Raw genomic sequence first — 24299 nt, forward strand, 5'->3', positions numbered from 1 at the left:
ACAAAAATATCACACACCACATGTTCAGCATAAGCTACTGTATGAGAATAAATCACCACTCACCAACTGGGGAACAATGTGCATAGAATAGGCACATAAAAAAGATGAAAAATTATATAGCTTTTCAATAAAAGCCTTCATCTTACACACACACACACACACACACACACACACACACACACACACACACACACACACACAACCACACACACACATACTAAACACGAACAGCCATCTGATGGAGGTGTACCTGTTGGTTTGAAATCAGTAATGGGATATTTATTTTTAACAAGTAGCGTTATCAACACTGGGTGATATTATGGGGACAGTATAACATGGCAGTCGCCTGCGACTGTAAACAAACAAGAACTTGAACTGTCCGAGGGGAGAGGAGCAGTGTGGGGGAATAAGCTCCACCTCCCTCTCGAATGGCTGCCATCCTATGTCCACATTCTGTGCTCCCACGAAAGCAGAACTGACATAACAATCATAGGGATCACTGATTCCTTTTCTCATGGTGAGAGTGTCATTTCAATCCCTTTATGCACGAGGATTAGTCTCTTCACTCACTTCAAAAAGAAAAAAAAATGAGCAATTCACATTGCAAAGCAAATTGTAGTACACAAAGCATTTGGTAGTGACTACAGTGCAATTCCTGGCTGCAGGTGCAGTCGTAGTTCAGGCCACACTCCTACCAGTATCTTATCCAACCATAGTCCAAAACACTCCCCAACCAAAGTTGCCATGATACAGTGTCTGTATAATAACTGTTTTTAGTTTTTGCAGAATTAACCTCATATCTTTACATAGAGATTATCTCACAATGTCAGTTTTTGACAAAATAGAATACGATATGTACAGTTAAAAAAACATTGCAGTCCTTTAATGAAAGATTCATAAAAAAACAGAGTAATCAATCAGATTAGAGTATAGTATTTACATGAGGACCTAGCACTACATACAAAATATACAAGGGTCTTAATAGCAGACAAGTCCAGAGAACATTGGTTGTCTTTCAAAGTCCTTTGTTGGGGCCAAAAAACACACATTTTGTGTGCTATTCTCTCACTCTCTAACTATCTATCTATCTGCTTGTTTCTCTGTCTATCCATCTATCCTTTGTGTGTGTGTGTGTGTGTGTGTATGTGTGTGTGTGTGTGTGTGTGTGTGTGTAAGATGAAGGCTTTTATGGAAAAGCTATATAATTTTTCATCTTTTTTGTGTGCCTATTCTATGCACATTGTTCCCCAGTTGGTGTTGGTGAGTGGTGATTTATTCTCATACAGATATTTTTTTCTGTCCTATACTTAGAGTAGTGTTTTACCTTTAAATGTGCATGTTTGTCATTTGCATTCATCTTAATTTCTTAAAATCAAGACATAATGTTTTAAATTTACAAACATTGCTTAATTTACTGTGGTCCAAATTTTCAGTCCTATCCAAACAACATGCATTTTGCAGGAGGGTGAAGTCTTCACAGTGCTCCATATATCAGATACTCATCATGATCCAATGTACTTACCTGGTGGCACGGCAGTATGTGATGAGCCGGTATGTTGCCGTAGTGATCAGGGTCAGGCAACAGATGCAGCATCTGTTGCTGGTTACTGGGGTGACTACAGGGGCTGTGATATTCCCTGGCACAGCCTGGTGTCTGCACTTAAAAATGCTGTCACACAGAATCCTGTGAGTATATTTTGTCTTTTTTTCATAATTTGAGAATGAAAATGTGCAGGGATAGAAACAAAATTCCCATACACTGAATAAAAACAGACAACACCAAGCAATAGGTAACAAAAATATTAATAACGACAATGGAAATCTTGGGCAGAATAATACATAAAATAAAGGAAATGTCACCATTCGCCTATAGCTTACTGATGTGTGGCACATAGAAACACACAAGAAAACAGGATTCACACTATCTTTCAAGCTCTTGCTCTTCCTCTAGCGAAATTGCACACATTCATACACACAGTCATACAGACACCCAAATGCACACACGCATGGCAGTCTTGCTGTTGTCATGGGTGCACACGTTTGAGTTTCTCTCTCACTCACTCACTCTCTCTCTCTCTCTCTCTCTCTCTCTCTCTCTCTCTCTCTCTCTCTCTCTGTGTGTGTGTGTGTGTGTGTGTGTGTGTGTGTGTGTGTGTGTGTGTGTGTGTGTGTCTGTGCGTGCGTGCGTGCGTGTGTGTGTGCACGCACGTGTGTGTAATTTTGCTAGAGAAAGAACAAGAAAAAGAAGATCTTAAAAGCTAGTGTCAATACTGTTTTATATTGCATACTTCTGTTCACAACACATCACCCTTATTTTACTTATAAAAGTTAATGATTATTAAGTTAACTAAGTATCAAAACACCAATACTTCACTGAGGTATACACAGAAAAGGAAAAAAAACTCTACTGTAGCATTTTATATTTAGTAGTAAATGAAAGCCTTCATTATCGGTATATTTTATGTTAGACACATGTTTCTTTTTCTACAGATTATTTGTTGCTAATTTCTGAATCCACCTGCAATGTATGTGATGTTTCCTGTTAAGTTATGATTACCCATTACAATATAAATCAAAAGAAATGATAGATTAAAGATATTTGAAATGTGACCAGTTATAAGATCACCTCATGTATTAAGTCCATAGTGATTACAACTGCAAATGAAGTTGAATCAAACTAGGAAGTTTATTCTGTTTCATATTGTTGCTATCATGAGATCTCTCACATCAGCCCAGAAAGTTCTCAGACAAATTTACATTCCTTTTGAAATGAACACAGACATGCTTCCAATGTTTTATTTTTACAGGAAATGGTGTGAGGATAATATTGCTTACAATGACATTCATATGCCATTGCAAAAGGCAACAAACGAGCTCTAAGAAAATGAAAGAATACTGATTGGCTTAAAAATTGCAATATTGTACTGTGCAGCTTTTACCATTTATGAATTATAAGAGTGAACAACCACCAGCAAACTACATAAATAATACTCCTAAATACCATGTGGCAGCAGACATCAATAAGCTTTTGGAACCAGAAATCAATTAAGTCAATTAAATGGAGGTTCCCATTGTAACAAGAAGTACTATTCAGGAATTATATTGGAATGTTAGGTAGGGCATGAAGTGAGGCAAATCTTAAAGCGATTGTATGAGAGTAGAAGCCTCAATGAAATGACAACAAATGACTTCCAAGAACACTAGTCAACACGCTGTTATACCTCTGTTCAGATTGTTTACATTCGGTAACTCAGTCACAGTAAAGTCCAAGAACACTAATAAAATACATGAAGCAAATTTAAATAATTGAAACTCCAGGTTGTTAAGAAACAAAGTGGTCTACCAGAACAAAAATTAGGCGACTGGAACAGAATCAAGAACAATGAGAAATATAATGGCCAATCAATATCAATACTTTGGAACTAGTGGCTCCTTTATGAGGAACTAATATTACAAGATAGAGTGTATGCAGCTAGTTATTGTGTAAATCTCATTTCACTTTCTTACACTCCTGTTACACTACGGCATACTGCTGTTGGAAAATTCCTAGAGATCTATGTTTATTTTCAGATGGCAGAAGGCAGCTAGATATATATTAGGATTAGCACCCAGAAATTCCTGCAGAAATCAGTTTTAATTTCATAACATAATTACAGCACCTAGTAAAAAACCTCTTTGTAATTTTATGGAAGCAATTTATTTTCAGTGTCATCAGTGGATATTTTTATTAGATAAGTTGTATAGAAAATCCAGAAAGGTCAATTAATGTTTGGTTTCTAATTCACAAGAGCATGAATCAGCAGTTTGTCTGTTAATGCCACAGTGAGGGATTATGTTGTCATCCTTCTCTGAATTCATCCTGCAGTTGACGTAATATTTAAATGCCAGTTTTTCTCCTTTTGTTAAACACTAAAATTCACTCTTCTATCAAAATGACAAACAGTGACAAAGAATACATACTACAATGGTAAGTTGTTAAAAACTACATGTGCTGATAAAACCTACCATTGTCCCACTGCCTTGAAAATAAAAGAACCCTATGTGATAGTAACAACAAGATATCTCATGAAATTAATTTACATATGACAGTTTTTGCAGTGCAAGTTCTAACGGTCTTTATTTCATAGGACATCAATTATGTTTACTTTACTGGTGATGTCATCGACCATGGAGTGTGGCAGACAAGCGTAGAAAGGAATAATGAGTCATTCCAGCTTTTTTTCCCAACACTGAAACAGGCATTTGGTGATGCCCCTGTTTTTTCAGCATTGGGTAACCATGAACCACATCCTGTCAACCAGTAAGTCCACTTTCCAGAACATCAAACAGATTGCTAAATTTAGCTTTGTAAAGATATTTTCAAAAGTATAGCCACTTTCTCTAATCCACTGAGGCAAGAAAAAAAAACTTTCATTGGAACTAAATTTTATAGTATATTAAATAGAAACTTAAAAGCTATATCATTCTAAATAAAAAAAAAATTGGAAGCAGATTAATACCCTATGAGAGCATTCTGAATGTTTGGGAGACAACATAAGGACATTCATATTTGTCATTTTATCAGCAGAGAGCAGCAGTGAGCACATCACTTATAACAATTAAGTTTTTTGCTGTCAAATGTTCTTGTTAATTCTTTGATGGCTGAGGTGGTTTCAACAAATAAGTCATTTTCAGTAGCTTGTAGATACCTCTTGGCTGATGGCAGTGTCAGAACATATGAGCTTCCTGCTTGGAGCTTGCTTCTAATCCCTTGAACAGGTATTTACCACATTGACAGAGAGCAGCAACATGCACATTACCTTTAACAATAAGATTTCAACTACAAGTCTTACAAAAGTGGTGACTACTCTCATGTTTTGATGCAACCACCAACCAAAATATATCTATGAGCTAATGAAAGTAACTTATCGTGCAAACCCAGTTTATCCATTAAATATTTTACATGAGCATTGAACTGCAATAAACTTTATTGCTAACATGGGGATATAGTACTACGTGATAGATTATCACAGAATGATCATACTGCAGATATTGTATTGCAATGTATATGCATACATTTTACACCTCTTGCAAGCTGACAGCACCCTCTCCTGCAAGTTAAGTTACTTTAAGTGTATCCTGTGTTCCGAATTCCTATTACCCAAGTGGCTGTTCCCATATTTTTCCATTTCTACAGGTTTGATACTATATATGAACGCCTAACAGTGATTATGTAAACAACAGTCAAAGTGCTATATTGTTAGCACTTCTGGTCAATAGCCCATCATCAGCCACTATTTAAAGCAGCTGCAACCAAATAGTATCAGTCACAAGCTGAGCAGAGGTGTAACATTTGGTATTACCTTGAAGCATCTATTGCTGTCACCTTAAATCTGTCTGAAAATTGTCCACCAACCAAGAGTGCTAATACCATTAATGTTACATTTCTTGAGGCTTTTGTGACAGGCTAGTTATAGAAATGGTTCTCAGGCAAGACAGCAGATGTCATTGTAAAATCCTCACAATATTTCATCAGCATAACTGACAGACCTCTTCAGGTTTGTGATACCTGAACATGTTGGTCAATTCTGCCAGAGGAGTATTGTGAGTATTTCACAGCAAAATCCAACATTTCAGCTGAGAATGTTTCTACAACATTAACGTTAAATAAATGTGATCAAGATTGTCTTTCTTACAATCAAGAAATTGTGTTATGTTTGAACAGACATTATGTCTGAATTATTGATTAATAATGAGTAATTTCCTATACCTGATTATATGTAATTTGCACATATTCTTTTTGTCCATAATTTTTAAAACAGATATGCACCTGATGATGTAACAGACGATACTGTATCCTCCAAATGGCTTTATGAAACAATGGCAAATCTGTGGCAGACATGGCTACCAGCTGATATAGTACCAACTGTTATGAAGGGGGGATATTATACAACCCTTCTGAGACCAGGTCTTCGGATCATATCTCTCAACAACAATGTGTGCTTTAAGTACAACTGGTGAGCCAATTTAATTTTACATTATTACTGTCAACACATTTTTTCTTCAGTAAAACTCCTCATATGGTCCTGATGCCTACCCATTATCAACTGTACCATGGAAAGTGATGATGGAATGTTACAATATTATGAAAACGATAGCTGCTACTCACCATGTAGCAGAGATGCTGAGTCACAGATAGGCCCAACAGAAATAATGTCAGAAAATGAGATTTTGGTCAACAAGGCCTTCATCAGAATAGAACATACACAGCCACACACTCACGCAGATACAACTCTCACAAACACGACCACAGCCTATGGCTGCTGAGACCACACTGCAAGCAGCTTTGCATGATAGGAGACACAACTAGGTGGTGGGGGTAAGGAGGAGACTTGGACAGGGAGGGGGAGAGATGGCAGGGTAGGAGTGGGGGATGGTAAAGTGCTGCTTGTGGGAGCATACAGGGACACAGTGGAGAGAGGGTAGGGCTGCTAGGTGCAGTTGGGTGGCTAGACAGACGTGGGGGGGGGGGGGGGGGGGTTGGGGGGTTAGTGGGAAAGGAGAGTGGTAAAAAGATTGTGGCTGCATTGGTGGAATAGAGGGCTGTGTAGTGCTAGAATGGGAACAGGGAAGGGGCTAGAGGGTAAGGACAAAGACTAACAAAGGTTGAGGCCAGGAGGGTTATGGAAACAGGATATATTGCAGGGAGAGTTCCCACGTGCGCAATTCAGAAAAGGTGGTGTTGGTGTGAATTCTGAATTAAGTAGGTAGAAACTCTCCCTGCAATATATCCTACATTCTCTTAATCCTCCTGGCCTCAACTTTCATTGGGCTTTGTCCTTACCCTCTATCCCCTTCCCTGTTCCCATTCTAATACTACACAGTCTTCTATTCCAACAACACAGCCACACTCTTTTATCTCTCTCCTTTTCCACTGACCTCCCTCCACCTTGACCCCTGTCTAAACTCCGAACTGCACCTAGCTGCCCTACCCTCTCTTCACCTTTTCCTATATGCTCCCACAATCAGCACTTTACCATCTCCCACCCCATCCTACTATCCCTCGCCCGCTTCGCCCCAGCCTCCACCTTACCCCCACCACCCAGCTGCATCTCCCAACATGTGCAGCTGCTTGCAATGCGGCCTCAGAAACTAGAGACTGCAGTCATGTGTGTGTGAATTGCTTTTGCACAAGTTTATGTTTGCGTGTGTGTGTGTGTGTGTGTGTGTGTGTGTGTACATTCTACCTATGACGAAGACCTTGTTGGCTTAAAGTTTATGTTCTGACATTCTTTTTGTTGTGCCCATCTGCTACTCAGCATCTCCAGTATACAGTGAGCAGCAACTATCCTTTTCACAAACTGTTACAATATCAATTGTTTTAATTTGTGAGAAATTGCTTAAGTGAAGGTTAGTAATCTGTTGTAGTTACCTATTACTTTAGAAAATGCCTAACTATTAAATCATCATTTTAACTTAGCTGTTTAGAAATCTGCTGAGAAAAATTACCAGTAATACAAAAATAAAATACACATGAATATAAAATTGATGTAAAATTTTAAAAGTAAATTAACTTTAAACACACACTGTTAAAAGTTTGGATTTCACAGTTCATTACAATTGCCTCAGTTTTACACATATCTCCACCAAACAGCAACTGTTTCTTATCTGAGTCAATGTTACAGTTCATGACTGTTTCTTTCTTGTAATGAATCAATATGGAAACATCCTTCATATAATATTCTGTCTGTTGATAAATTGGCAAGGATAAATTGTGCTTTCGCCACAAGCTCTGCCAAAATCATTAGCATCATTTGTACAATTTTAGTTCCTTTAGAGGAGTCTGCTCTTTTAGAAGCCAAGACAAAAGATGAAGAAAATGCAGGTATAAATGCAAGATCCAATTTTCACTGCATTACCTTCTGGGTTTGTTAAAATTGCACATTATCTTCAATGCAGAACACTAAAATATTCTTTATGGAGGTGATTCATATAGGTCAATGGGTCAGGCATGCTGTGTGGTGTGCGCACAAGGAGACCCATAAGTATAAGTGTAAGGTCCAAAAGAGTTCCAACCCTCCCCCTCCAGGTGAGAGTGTTAAAATACTAGTAGCAGTGAAGCTCATATAATACAAGGTACAGAAAGTTTGTTGAAACCTGAAACTGAAAGCAGTAGGATTTTTGGGGAAAATTTTAAGCATTTATCGAAAGGATAGCTAATGGGTAAGGGAGGTAGTGTATTTGTTGCAGTGGACAAGAAACTCAAATCCATCAAAATAGAAATTGAAGCTTCATACGAGATTGTTGGGGCAAGACTCAGTATTGGGGGTGGGCATAAAATGTTAATTGATCCCTCTATCCCCCATCCAACTCACCTCCTGATATAACCAAAAACTTAAGGAAAATCTCAGTTTGCTTATACATAAGTTCTCCAACCACACTGTAATCATTTGTTGAGACTTTAATCATCCAACAATCAACTGGGAAAATCACAGTTTTCTTAGTGGTGGGCATGACAAGACATCCTATGTAACACTACTAATTGTCTTCTCTGAAAACTACCTAGAACAGATGGCTTAAGTCCCGACTCATGATGGAAATATATTAGATATAATGGCAACAAACAGACCTGATTTATTTAGGATGTCCACATAGTGACAATAAGGTGGTTGTGGCAACAATGATTATCAAAGCACACAACACAACTAAAAGAAGAAGAATGATATATATCTTCAGTAAACTAGATAAAAAAGCAGTAATGTCATTTCTCAATGAGGAACTTGAAATATTTTGCACAGAACAGGACCATGTAGAGAAACTGTGGCTCAAGTTCAAAGAATAGTTGACCATGCAATGGATAAATATGTACCCAGTAGAACTATTCATAATGGGAGGAACCCTCCATGATATACAGTCACTGTAAAGAAACTTCTAAGTAAACAGAGGCTATGGCATAATAGATATAAAACCAAGTATAGGGCTAGACATGGAGAGATTTTGAATGAAATGTGTTTAGCTGTCAAGAGAGCAACACATGATGCCTTCAGTGACTACCATAGCAGAATACTGTCAAATGATCTTCCACAAAACCCAAAGAAATTCTCGTTTTATCTAAAGGCAGATAGTGGTACCAAAGTTAGTGTCCAGTTAGTCGCAAATGAGACATGAACTGAAACTGAGAGTGGCAAAGCAAAAGATGAAATGCTGCTTTTTTTAACTTTTCCTTTACAAATGAAAACCCAGGAGAACAGTCCCAATTTAATCACTGTACCACCGGAGACATGAGTGAAATAAGTGTTAGTATCAATGGGGTTGAAAATCAGCTGAAAACCTTAAAACTAAATAATGCTCCAGGGCCCAAAGGAATCCCTATCAGATTCGATACTGACTTGTGGTTGAGTCAGGCCCTCTTCTAAATATAATCTATTACAGATCCTTTGAGCTGAAAACTGTGTGCAGTAGTCGGATGAAAGCACAGGTCACACCCATTTACAAGAAGGCTAGTAAAAGCAATCCATAAAGTTGCCATCTAACATCTTTGACATCAAATTAGTGTGGGATCTTAGAACATATTCTGAGCTCCAGCAATGAGGTATCTCAAACAGAATGATCTCCTCCATGCCAACCAGTTTGGATTCCAAAAACATCTACCATGCGAAACCTTTTCTCACAACATACTGAAAGCTTTGGATCAAGATAGGTGGATGTAGTATTTCTTGATTTCCAAAAAGCATTTGACTCAATACCACATCCATCCTTATTGTCAAAAGTACAGGATAGGAAGGATGCAGCATTATCTTGGATGAAGAGTCTTCATCAGATGTAGAAGTAACTTCAGGTGTTCCCCAGGGAAGTGTGTTTAGACACTTGCTATTCGTGTTGTACAAAGGGTATTCAAGAAGTTTTGCACAGTCATCTCTAAATTTATTTATTTATTTATTTATTTATTTATTTTTTTTTTTCCATCAGCCGTGATGCATCTGGCCCAATGTTATTTCCTCTTGACTCAGCATCAATTGACACAGGAAATACGGTCTTTCTCATTATCAAATGTTTTACCACACAGGTGGACCTTCAGACGGCCAATCAGATGGAGCCAAGTCAGGACTGTAGGGAGGATGAGCAACAATCTTCCAACCCATTTTCCTGATTTTCTGTATGTCATAAGGGCTGAATGGGATTTTGCGTTGTCATGGTATAGTCAGGGGTGATTCTATAAGTTGGTCAAGGGGGGGGGGGGCTAATGGTGGGGGAGGGTGGGTTGGGGGAATGAAATATTGCTTAACAAAAGGAGAGTTGGGGTCCTCTACTGACAAATTGGTAAAATTTGGTGTTGCGTAAAGTAGTTTTTGGTAATTGTTTTGGAGTTCAGGGTAAAAACATGTCTACAGAATGTGTGTGCCAGGGAAAATAATATGATTTGACCCAGATGTCCAGTGATTTCAAAGTTTTTGTCTTGACTCAGCAATTTAAGTGTTGGTAGGCATACCCAGCATATTTAGCTTTCTTGATTATTGTAAGTGTTACAAGTACATTAATATACATCCAGTGTATACTAATAAATAATAAGACACCCATTTTACTTTAAATGATATTTATTGGTTTAGATACTAAGCAATTTGCTGCTCTGTGTTTGACGTACATTGCAACCTATATTGTTACATAATTATAAAAAAATGACTGAATCTGTTGAAGTAATATATTCACTGATTTCTGAAGTCATTTTATCCAGTGTAATATGATACTCTATTGGGGGGAGGGGGGGGGGTGGGTTTACAGCCCCCATAGCCCCCCCCCCTTCCTACCACCACTGGGTGCAGTCTGATGAGCTGACCCTGAAGCTGTGGTATGTGGGTCTTGATGGCATGTCGCAGCTTGTCCAATGACAAACAGTAATGGTCCCAGTTAACTGTGGAGCCAGTTTCCAAAAAGTCAATGAAAATGACACCACACTGATCCCAGAAGAAGGAGGCCATTGCCTTTCAGCCTGCTGTTTGTGAAAGTCTTGGTTTCTTCTTTCGAAAGGAACCCAGATGATGCCACTCCATGGATTGGGTCTTGCTCTCAGGTTCGGACAAAAACAACCATGTTTCATCCTGGGTAATCACACCACAAAACACTGTTTCCCCTCTTAAGCAGATGTCTTCGTGAGACCCTCACACACATTCTTCCTCATCATTTTCATTTTGCTTGTCAGTAATCTAGGCACCCAATGTACACAGCTTTTTCTGTACCGTAGTGAGTGTACCAGTGATACCACACTACCCAATGACAAATGAGTCATATCAGCAAGCTGTCATGTCATCACACATCTGTCATTTTGGATGATTTGATCAGTGGTCTCCTTATTCACATCATTCACTGCCATCGAGGGCCTGCCACATTGTGGATTGTTCGGTATACAGAAACCACCTTCTTTAAACCTCTGCATCTGCTGCGATCCATTATGTTCCCTCCATAAACAGGGAGCAACTTCTTGTGAATCAATGTGAGAGAGTCATTGCTGATCTTGAAGAGGAACTCCATCAATGACTATTGCCACATTCTACTTCACAATCCATTATGGCTCACCTGTAAATAAAAGAAAATACTTTAACTTACAGCCAAATGTTCCAAGTACATTCACAAAAAATTTCATTCTGCTAATGCAAAAAATAAAAAAAAAAAATTAGAGACGATTGTACAAAACTTTTTGAATGCCCTAGGCATATTAATGACCTTGTAGACAGTATTAATAGCATTCTCAGATTTTTTGCAGACGACGCAATTATCTGTAGTGAAGTACTGTCTGAAAGAAGCTGTGTATATATTTAGTTTGCTCTTGATAAGATTTTAAAGTTGTGAAAAGATTGGCAACTTGATTGAAATGATCAGAAATGTAACATTGTGCGCTTCACAAAACGAAAAAAATGTAGCGTCCTATGACTATAATATCAATGAATCAGTCAGAATTAGCCAATTGCTACAAATACATGGGCATAACACTTTGTAGGGATATGAAATGAAATGTTCACACAGGCTCAGTCAGGGGTAAGGCAAGTAGTAGACTTCAGTTTACTGGCTAAATACTGGGAAAATGCAACCAGTCTACAAAGGAGATTGCTTACAAATAATTTGTGTGGCCCATTCTGGAATATTGCTCAAATGTATGGGACCCATACCAAATAGGATTAGCAGGGGGAATTTTTTTTTTAATGTCAAGTTCTGAAGAATCAAATTGAGGAGCATATCTCCAAGGTCATGGATAAAAATCAAGCTGTAAGTTTAAGTAAATGCAATCAACAATACAACATAAGAATCAGCTTAATTTTTCAAGGAATTCAAAATGGCTCTGAGCACTATGGGACTCAACTGCTGTGGTTATCAGTCCCCTAGAACTTAGAACTACTTAAACCTAACTAACCTAAGGACATCACACACATCCATGCCCGAGGCAGGATTCGAACCTGCAACCGTAGCAGTCGCACGGTTCCGGACTGCGCGCCTAGAACCGCGAGACCACCGCGGCCAGCAAAGGAATTCAAGGAGCTCCTTAATAGAATAAAAGGAGTAACCCGAGAGGAAGCTCTTCAGTTTCAATTTGAAATTGTGTGGATTACTGCTAAAATTTTTGAATTCTTGTGGTAGCTTATCAAAAATGGATGCAGCAGTATACTGCACACCTTTCTGCACAAGAGATAAGGAAGTCTGATCCAAATGCAGGTTTGATTTCTGCCAAGGATTAAGTGAGTGAAAGCTGCTTATTCTTGGGAATAAGTTGACAAGTGAACAGGGGTTGACAAGAGGTTCATGAACTTACAACACTTATTGCCTGAACTGCCCATTTCTGAAGCAAAAACATCCTTTTAGAATCGGAAGAGTTACCCCAAAATATAATACCATATGATATAAATGAATGAAAATAAGCAAAGTAGACTAATTTTCATGTTGAATGATCACTTACTTCAGATACCATTCAAATAGCAAAAATGGCAGCATTAAGTCTTTGAACAAGGTTCTGAATGTGGGCTTTCCATGACAGTTTACTATCTATCTGAACACCTAGAAATTTGAACTGTTTAGTTTCACTAATCATATGCCCATTCTAAGAAATTAAAATGTTGGGCTTTATTGAATTGTGTGTTAGAAACTGTAAAAAACTGAGTCTTACTGTGACTTAACATTAGTTTATTTTCTACAAGCCATGAACTTATGTCATGAACTGTACTGTTTGAATCCAAGCCAATGTTGCACACAACATTCTTTACTACCAAGCTAGTGTCATCAGCAAACAGAAATATTTTAGTTACCTGTAATACTAGAGAGCATATCATTTATATAAATAAGGAACAGGAGTTGCCCCAACACAGATCCCTGGGGAACCCCCCCCCCCCCCCCCATTTGACCGTACCCCACTCAGACCCCACATCACAGCCATTCTCAACACTGTGAATAATGACCTTTTGGTGTCTGTTGCTAAAGTAAGAGGTTAACCAATTGTGAGCTACTCCCTGTATTCTGTAGTGGTCCAACTTCTGGAGCAATATTTTGTGATCAACACAATGAAACGCCTTAGTTAAATCAAAAAATATGCCTAGCATTTGAAACCTTTTCTTTAACCCATCCAGTATCTCATAGTGAAAAGAGAATATAGCATTTTCAGTTGTTAAATGACTTCTAACGCCAAACTGTATATTTGATAGCAAATTGTGCAATATAAAATGATCAATCATATTGAACGTATACACAGGAGAGCAGCACAAATTTCCACAGGTTTGTTTGACCCATGGGAGAATGTCACAGAGATGCTGAAGATACTGTACTCACACACACTTGAAGATAGAGGTGAACTATCCTGTGAAAGACTACTTAGAAAAATTCTAGAAGAAGCTTTAAATTATGATTCTATGAACACACCATAACCACCTGCTTATTGCTCATATAGAGATCTTGAAGATTAGATTAATTGTAGTACACACAGAGGCCTTTAAACAGTCATTCTCCCCACACTCAGTACATGAAAGGAACAGGAAGAAACCCTAACAACTGGTAAGGTGGAACATAACCTAGGAACATAACCTATGCCATGCACTTCACAGTGATTTGCAGAGAGAGAAAGAGGTGTGTGTGTGTGTGTGTGTGTGTGTGTGTGTGTGTGTGTGTGTGTGTGTGTGTGTGTGTGTCTTCTTATATGGAGCTCTCTCAGAAGTTTGTTCAGTATCAACTGCATCGGACAGACATCAAGATGTATTTGATTATGGTGCATCATCCAGGTAATATCCCTGAATAAGTCCCTGCAAATGAGATTCAGTTTTTGTTACATTACCAATGTCAAGGACCCACATCAAGAAGATAAGGGAGACACAGAGTTGTAAACAGTTCATGCACATACACACAAACTATTATATGAGAATATTCATTTGAGACCCAAAACAAAGATCGGGATTAATTTAAGGAAAACATGTGGAAGGGTGGCCCAACTTGATATATTTTTTTATCATTCCCAAACAAATATTTTTATTTAATAACAATTCTATCACAAACCAGCTAACAGTTACCAAGTTTTTTGCCAAATTCATACAAAAGGTTTTTAAATTAATATCATAATGTGTAAGGACATTTGCATTATACATAAAATTATAAATGGTACAGTACTCGAAGAACATGTCATGTATACAATACAATGGTGGTCTGATAACAAACACCTAATTGATTAAATAAACCTGTGGTGGCACTCTGTCTGTGTGACTAGCATTACAACTGTGGGCTAATCCCACAACAGGACTTGAATATAAGTTCAACAAACATTAAATGAAAAACATGAAAATGCATACATCTCCACTGCAACAGTAAGCTCCAGGCCTACTCCAAGACAAGAAACTAGACACAAGTACACATAATATTGGTATCCAGAGTCCATTAGCCATCTCACCATTAGGAGGTACACATTGAAATATGCTCACTATTTTTTACATACTTGAATTTAGCATATTTCGTGACAGTACTCACTTTTCTGTGGATGTTTATAAGATGATATGTGACTTTTTTGTGTTGGCTTCAGTGGTCTAGTGAAAGTATGATTCTATAATGCTGTTTCGTCGGCTGCGGAAATGTCCTGGTTAAATGCGTTTGCCTCATTTTTGGTGCTTCAAATACCATTTTTCCGAATGTGCTTCCTTTTTGATGTTTATATAAAAAAAAGTTGTAGAATAATTGATTTCTTCTGGTCACTTGCAAATTATTATTACGGGGACCTGTACATTGTTCCACCGTCACACACCGAGTGTTCACTGCTGACTGACTATAGTCAAAGACGACTCCAGTGTCAAAGACATTTCACACAACACACAAGCTTCCACTTGTAACCAGCCTCTTTGATATTATTTTTCACATCTACTAATATTAATCAATATGTTGTCACTCTCGAACATATTAGCAAATTAGCATAAAATAAGGCAAATTACAATACACAAAAAATATTCTGACAAAAATATAAGAAAACATTTACAACCTCATTTGGTATCGACGAATCCGGTAGAAAATAACACATCTCCCAGATCCATTACAACATCCACTTTAAATTTTCTGTTTTCCTAACAATACTAGTGAGCGTAAGGCAACTGATGACACTTAGGTGTTATAAAACAATATCATTCCAGTCCCATATAGACTAGATACAACCAAGCTGGCCAAATGCTAACCACATGTAAAAACTGAGACAAACAGTAATATTTCACTGATTGGCCAAAAGTCTGTTACACATAACTATTAACTATTTAAATATACTACTGGGTCCTTAAAACACTATTAAAATGATAATGACAAACAAACCATTATTTTTTTTAAAAAAGAAATCAAGAAATTCAGCACTCAGTTTGCACAAAGGCCTTCATCACATACCCACAAAGACCTTACAACAATAGAAACACCAAGTAAATTACTTCCCCAAAATCACCAGAGCCAAGTCCTAATCTGGCAACACCCCCACTGCAGCATGATACCAAAAGAATGCCAATAAATTACTCAACTTCAGGGTGAAACAAAAGATCCACAGAAGCACATGTGACCTGCCAACATCTAGGCCTATTGTGATGATGGAAAAGCCACCAAAACAAAAGGATCCCTGCCCTGGATCAACAGAACAGCAATTAATTAACCACTGCTGATACAGGGCTGTCAACATACGCCAAACAACAAACAGCAAATGAGTTTGATAGAAATTAACTTATGGAAATTAACTTATACAGCAATACTTAAATGGGCAATTAAAGATTATTTTCAAGGAAACCAAGTATTAAAACTTCAGTATAGGAGCAACCCATTCATAAGCATTGCAGTTTAACCTCCCTAGTAATAACAAGAAACATTGTGCAAAGTCATTTCAAAGAATAATTATATAATAATTCAAACAAGCTTAAGTAAGTCAAGGTATAGGGGACTAATAGAGGCTGTAATTTGGATAAGCACCAAATAGCAGATGGCTGGTTAAAATGTGCATCTATAACCCAAAGAGCTCCTCAACATGGAGTAAGAGAGTATTGTAATCTACCCCTTCCTCACATCATTTGTTGATTGTCACTGACTTCAAAATAAACTCCTTTAATAAGCTTCAAGAGGAGTTAGATTTACTATAAAATTTTGTAGTTACCTTCCTTTTTCATAGGTGGCTCCAGTTCTTCACATCTAGGGGCTGATCCTTGAATCTGAAATTTTTTTGACTTTATAGGTTCTCATGGTTCATATTGACGTAGTAACTACTGACAAATTGCCTGTTTTTATGTTGATTTTTATTCTTTCATACTTTTCTACATCACACTGTCTTTACAATTTCCACTTCAAAATCGAAAATTACATTGTTTTTACCAAACAAAAAAACATGTCCAATCACATCCGAGGCATGCCCACTACTACTCAATTCTGTGGTACTAACAATATTCCAAAGAGTTTACGAACTTTCTTGACAAATGACTTTCTGTTAATCTACACCATTATTTTATTAATGAATCCAGAAGTATACATAATAAATATCATCTGATTGTGCAATTAGTAATAGGAATTTTAAGTGTGCCAGATATTTCATAATGTTTCTAAATGAAGAGAAATTTTAACTGTACATAGAGTTAGTCCATACTGATTGTAACAACAAAAATAATTTCTTTTTATTGATTATAGCCTGAAATATACCACATCATGTACAAAATCATATGAAATTCTTTTAGTTAAACAGCTGAGAAAATACTAAACTGATTAAAAGGGAGAAAGTATTTTTGGTATCAATAACTTCTGTTGAAGAAAAGTAATGCTAGAGGAGGATGTCCCTTTACAGTGTGCAAATATGAGCTTACACACACACACACTTGACCCACATGTGCATACCTTTAGGCAGAGAGCAAAAAATTTCAGTTACAGGCCAAAACCACTAACCCATCCCAGGAAGGACCATAAGGTCTACAACAAACAGAAATAACAGTCAGTAGTATCAAATACTCAGTGATAATGAACAATGATTTTTAGTACTAGATTAACATTGCAAAATGCTATCTTAGCGCTTACAGAAACCTCCAGACTGACACACACATCCCCAAATGGGGTCACTGAAAGGCAAAAGGAACCAGATTAATGGCCAGCACAAACTGGGGCAGAATTAGCTATCTGTTGGCACAGTACTCACTGAACAGTCTTCATACTTAATTTCAAATAAATTCCAATGAGCCAAATAGCTTAAGGGCTTGAAGTAGACACCAGATAGTACCGCCCTCCTGCTCGTAGCTGCTAACAAGTTGTTCAGTACATATCGACATCTTTACAATACCACAATTGACTGATGCACTTCATAACCAGGTTGCATGTGACGAGAGCTGCTACTTGCCTGCTAATCTCACTAGTAGCAACAGTCAATGCTGCAGGAAAACAGGGTCCATCATAGACCAACAGTGAATGGTCTCAACTCACTGCCACCAGGATGCCGAGTACTCAGGCACACCCATTCAGCTTCATGTCCCACACACCACTCACTGTTTGACAAACTGTGGCCAAGAAACAAGTGCACCACCCTGTTGCTGAACACACTGGCAAACATTGTATCCTCCATTTCAATGACTGCTTCACAGCCTGTGCCATATGGATCCTTCCCACTAACACTAGCTTTTCTGAATTGTGCAGGTGGGAACTTTCCGTGCAATACATCCTACATTCCCATAACCCTCCTGACCTCAACCTTTGTTAGTCACTGTCCTACCCATCCATCCCGTTCCCTGCTCCCATTCCAGAACCACGCTGCCATCATTCCACCACCACACCCAGTCATTTATTTTATTTTATTATTTTTTTATTTATTTCTCTCTATTTCTCTCCTTTTCTGCTACTCCCCCCCTCCCTCCTCCCTCTCCACCACTCCCCAGACAGCTGCCTGACCTGCAGCACTTCACTGTCCACCATCCTCACCATACTATTCCTTCCCTCCCCACCCCAGGGGCTCCTTTCACCCACCCAGTCGTCTCTTTCATCAGGCATTGGTGTTGCTGCTTGCAGTGTGGTTTCGGTTGCCTGAGCCTGCAGTCATGTGTCTGAGTTGCGTTTGCATGATTGTGTGTGTGTACGTGTGTGTGTCTATTGTTGACAAAGGCCATTGGCTGAAAGCTTTAAGTATGAAAATCTTTTTGTAGTGCCTATTTGCGACTCAGCTTTTCCGCTAATTTATTCCCAGTCAGCCACTGTCTGGCATCATCACTGTATACATTACCTCAAGCATCACTTACCATTGACTATATAAATGTGTCATTTATGGGAGCTGGTCAATAATTGTATACCATTCTTTTTAACTCCATATGCACAGTCATAGTGCTAGCTCAACTGCTGGCAGCACTTTGTAACTTACGCATTATCCCTTCACTGCTTTCATGTAATTTTTTACCACTGCATTTCACAATGCCCAGTGTTCACTGTCAGTCAGCACATGTGGTCTGCCTGGTCTTGATTTAGCTGTAGTAGTTCCTTTACATTTGCAGTTTGCAATCACATCACCAATAGTTGACTTGGGCAGCTTTATAAAGGATGAAATGTCCCTGATGGATCTATCTTCAGATGCCACCCAGTGACTAGTTCACATTCAAAGCCACTGAGGTCTCCTGATTGACCCAACCTATTGTAACTGTGTTTATACTGACAACACAATACTTTTATGCTGGTGGATACACCTCTTGTGACATCTAGTAGTCCGATGAGCATCACATAGAAGTGTCCTGATGCTTTTGATCAGATAGTGTATGTGTCAAATCAGCTACTTAATATGCTTAACAAATGTAGTGGCTCAAAACAGCTATTCAAAAAATAATGTCATTCTCAAGTCATTAATGGAAATGTTAGATGATAGTGCTAGTGAGGCAAGCAATATATTACCTTTATGTTACACTCTAAGGAAAGAGGAGTTAATTTCTGGGCAGCTCGCGATTTAAATATCTGCAAGAACAGAAAAAAAAGTCCATATGACATATAATTTACCCAGTAACCTAGCATCAGATCCACAAAATATTTATATCAGTCAATATGTCTCATATAGATTTGCTATTCGGGTATAAAAAATAGCAAAATTACATTTTGAAGTTCTAATGACGACTGTGTTCTTTCACAATGCAATTCAATTGATTTTCAGTAGCCTAAGCAGATCTGATATTTGGAACCAAAACCCTTTATCATGAACAATTTTCCTGTCCCATCAATATCAATATAGTATTTGTGGACTGCAAAATAAAACTCTACAAATTACACCTAATACAAATACACTCATACTATACAAGTATTCAGAATTCCTTGGTATGGAGGACATAGCTTTTTATTTTGATGGAGAGCTATTATTTGATGTAGAAGTAACTTCAGGCATGCCTCAGCATATCTTGTTGGCACCCTTACACCTCATGTTATATAGTAATGATCTGACAGAAAATATTAATAGTAACCTCAGATTTTTTACAGATAATGAAGTACTATATGAAAAAAGTTGCACAAATATTCAGTTGGGTGTTAATAAGATTTCCAGGTGGTGCAAACATTGGCAGCTTGCTTTAAATGTTCACATCTCACAAATTGCAAAAACATAGTAGCTTATGAGACACAATTGGAATCAGGCAACTCATACAAGTAGTTGGCTGTAGCAGTTTGTGGAGATATGAAATGGAATGATCACATACACTTAATCAGAGGCAAAGCAAGTGATGGACTTTGAATATTGGGAAAATGCAGTCAGTGTACAAAGGAGATTGTTTAAAAAACACTTGTGCCCCGAAGATTCAAAGAAACTGGTACACCTGCCAAATATTGTGTAGGCCCTGAGAGCATGTAGGAATGCTCCAACATGATGTGGCATGGACTCAACTAATGTCTGAAGTAGTGCTGGAGAGATGTTACACCATGAACCTGTAAGAGTACAAGGGAATGGAGATCTCTTCTGAACAACATGTAACAAGACATCCCAGATATGCTCAATAATTTCCATGTCTGGGGAGTTTCGTGTCCAACGGAAGTGTTTAAACTCCAAAGAGCCACTCTGTAGCAATTCTGGATGTGTGAGGTACTGCATTGTCCTGCTGGAATTGCCGACATCCGTAAGAATACACAATAGACATGAGTGGATGCAGGTGATCAGATAGGATGCTTACGAGCACGTCATCTGTCAGAGTCGTATCTAGATGTATCAGGGGTCCCATGTCACTGCAACTGCACACACCCCACACCATTACTGAGCCTCCACCAGGTTGAACAGTCCCTTGCTGACATGCAGGTTCCATGGATTCATGAGGTTGTGTCCATATGTGTACACATCCATCCATTTAATACGATTTGAAACAAGACTTGTCTGACCAGGCAACATGTTTCCAGCCATTAAAAGTCCAATGTCAGTGTTGATGGGCCCAGGCAAGGCATAAAACTTTGTGTTGCACCATCATCAAGGGTACACAAGTAGACCTTTGTCACCAAAAGCCCATACAGATGATGTTTCATTGAATGGTTTGCACGCTGACACTTGTTTATGGCCCATCATTGAAATCTGCAGCTGTTTGCGGAAGGGTTGCACTTCTGTCATGTAGAATGATTCTCTTCAGTCATCACTGGTACCATTCTTGCAGGATCTTTTCCCAGCCACAGTGATGTCAGAGATTTGATATTTTACCAGATTTCTGATATTCACGGTACAGTCATGAAATGGTTGTACTGGAAAATCCCCCACACCATCACTACCTCAAAGATGCTGTGTCCCATCACTCATGCGCCAACTATAACACCACATTCAAACTCACTTAAATCTTGATAATTTGCCATTGTAGCAGCAGTAACTGATCCAACAACTGTGCCAGGCACTTGTTGTCTTATATAGGCATTGCTGACTGCAGCACTGTATTCTGCTTGTTTATATATCTCAGTATTTGAATATACATTCCTATACCAGTTTCTTTGGTGCTTCAGTGTATAACTTATCCTAGAATTTTGATCAAGTGTTTCAGACCCATACTAAATAAGACTAACAGAAATATTGATTGGATATGAAGAATGACAACACAAATGACAACAGGTTTATTTGACAACTCAACAGTAAACCCTAAGCTTTCTGAGACTCACAGTTCATGATGTCAGGCTGCTAAATACCTAATGCTGCCAGTAGATGTCACTCTCAGTGAGTCATTCTCAGAGAGCCCATATACACTGAAAGAGTGGCCAACACCACTATAACAGCCATGTTTCTGCAAAATTATAGATACAAATGGGACTGTAGCCAAGTGCAGGATTTCATTGATATACCTTTGGCACTGAGGCAAAAAAATAAGATAAAATTGTGTAAACAAATTTTGAAGTATTGTATTGCAATGATCTTTTTGAATGTTACTACTTAACTTGCATTGGCCCGTGGTTCATCGATGTTGTGGATGCCACAAATAATGAGAACATAACGAAAGTTTCAAGCTTCACAAATTATTTACATCTACATCTACATCTACATCTACATTTATACTCCGCAAGCCACCCAACGGTGTGTGGCGGAGGGCACTTTACGTGCCACTGTCATTACCTCCCTTTCCTGTTCCAGTCGCGTATGGTTCGCGGGAAGAACGACTGTCTGAAAGCCTCCGTGCGCGCTCTAATCTCTCTAATTTTACATTTGTGATCTCCTCGGGAGGTATAAGTAGGGGGAAGCAATATATTTGACACCTCATCCAGAAACGCACCCTCTCAAAACCTGGCGAGCAAGCAACACCGCGATGCAGAGCGCCTCTCTTGCAGAGTCTGCCACTTGAGTTTATTAAACATCTCCGTAACGCTATCACGGTTACCAAATAACCCTGTGACGAAACGCGCCGCTCTTCTTTGGATCTTCTCTATCTCCTCCGTCAACCCGATCTGGTACGGATCCCACACTGATGAGCAATACTCAAGTATAGGTCGAACGAGTGTTTTGTAAGCCACCTCCTTTGTTGATGGACTACATTTTCTAAGCACTCTCCCAATGAATCTCAACCTGGTACCCGCCTTACCAACAATTAATTTTATATGATCATTCCACTTCAAATCGTTCCATACTCCCAGATATTTTATAGAAGTAACTGCTACCAGTGTTTGCTCCGCTATCATATAATCATACAATAAAGGATCCTTCTTTCTATGTATTCGCAATACATTACATTTGTCTATGTTAAGGGACAGTTGCCACTCCCTGCACCAAGTGCCTATCCGCTGCAGATTTTCCTGCATTTCGCTACAATTTTCTAATGCTGCAACTTCTCTGTATACTACAGCATCATCCGCGAAAAGCCGCATGGAACTTCCGACATTATCTACTAGGTCATTTATATATATTGTGAAAAGCAATGGTCCCATAACACTCCCCTGTGGCATGCCAGAGGTTACTTTAACGTCTGTAGATGTCTCTCCATTGATAACAACATGCTGTGTTCTGTTTGCTAAAAACTCTTCAATCCAGCCACACAGCTGGTCTGATATTCCGTAGGCTCTTACTTTGTTCACAAGGCAACAGTGCGGAACTGTATCGATCGCCTTCCGGAAGTCAAGAAAAATAGCATCTACCTGGGAGACTGTATCTAATATTTTCTGGGTCTCATGAACAAATAAAGCGAGTTGGGTCTCACACAATCGCTGTTTCCGGAATCCATGTTGATTCCTGCATAGTAGATTCTGGGTTTCCAAAAACGACATGATACTCGAGCAAAAAACATGTTCCAAAATTCTACAACAGATCGACGTCAGAGATATAGGTCTATAGTTTTGCGCATCTGCTCGACGACCCTTCTTGAAGACTGGGACTACCTGTGCTCTTTTCCAATCATTTGGAACCCTCCGTTCCTCTAGAGACTTGCGGTACACGGCTGTTAGAAGGGGGGCAAGTTCTTTTGCGTACTCTGTGTAGAATCGAAATGGTATCCCGTCAGGTCCAGTGGACTTTCCTCTGTTGACTGATTCCAGTTGCTTTTCTATTCCTTGGACACTTATTTCGATGTCAGCCATTTTTTCGTTTGTGCGAGGATTTAGAGAAGGAACTGAGTGCGGTCTTCCTCTGTGAAACAGCTTTGGAAAAAGGTGTTTAGTATTTCAGCTTTACGCGTGTCATCCTCTGTTTCAATGCCATCATCATCCTGGAGTGTCTGGATATGTTGATTCGAGCCACTTACTGATTTAACGTAAGACCAGAACTTCCTAGGATTTTCTGTCAAGTCGGTACATAGAATTTTACTTTCGAATTCACTGAACGCTTCACGCATAGCCCTCCTTACGTTAACTTTGACATCGTTTAGCTTCTGTTTGTCTGAGAGGTTTTGGCTGCATTTAAACTTGGAGTGAAGCTCTCTTTGCTTTCGCAGTAGTTTCCTAACTTTGTTGTTGTACCACGGTGGGTTTTTCCTGTCCCTCACAGTTTTACTCGGCACGTACCTGTCTAAAACGCATTTTACGATTGCCTTGAACTTTTTCCATAAACACTCAACATTGTCAGTGTCGGAACAGAAATTTTCGTTTTGATCTGTTAGGTAATTTATTGACATCAGTTGATTGACAGAACTGACAACTGAACTGCACTGTCTCCTGAAGTAAACAAAACACTGACTGACTGACTGGCTCCCATGCAGCCTCCCTGTGTAGCTTTAAATACAATTTTTAACAATCATTAACATTGTTAATTTATTGCAAAATGTAACTTACAAATAAAAACAGATTCATCTAAACTAACTGCTGTTTACAGGTTATAACATATAATGTAAAATAACATATTATTTTTATGATCATCTTTGGTTTTATGTGTGAAAATTAATTCAAAATCTGATTTCCACAATTATTTTTAT

The 24299-nt window shown here is 38.5% G+C and overlaps 1 protein-coding gene across 2 annotated transcripts in view; it reads left to right on the top strand.

Moving 5' to 3' along the window:
* The window catches only part of LOC126237191 (sphingomyelin phosphodiesterase-like), a 373735-nt gene that overhangs the window by 83309 nt on the left and 266127 nt on the right, over window positions 1-24299 (top strand). The window contains exons 5-7 of one of the 2 annotated variants that reach the window (XM_049947069.1): window positions 1462-1686; window positions 4128-4300; window positions 5802-5996. The exons of the other annotated variant lie outside the window; for it this stretch is intronic. Coding sequence (XP_049803026.1) covers window positions 1462-1686; window positions 4128-4300; window positions 5802-5996 — 593 coding nt within the window. The remainder of the gene's footprint in view (window positions 1-1461; window positions 1687-4127; window positions 4301-5801; window positions 5997-24299) is intronic. 2 annotated transcript variants of the gene reach the window in all.

This window comes from Schistocerca nitens, chromosome 2 (assembly GCF_023898315.1).
Source record: "Schistocerca nitens isolate TAMUIC-IGC-003100 chromosome 2, iqSchNite1.1, whole genome shotgun sequence".
NCBI classification, from domain to species: Eukaryota; Metazoa; Arthropoda; class Insecta; order Orthoptera; family Acrididae; genus Schistocerca; species Schistocerca nitens.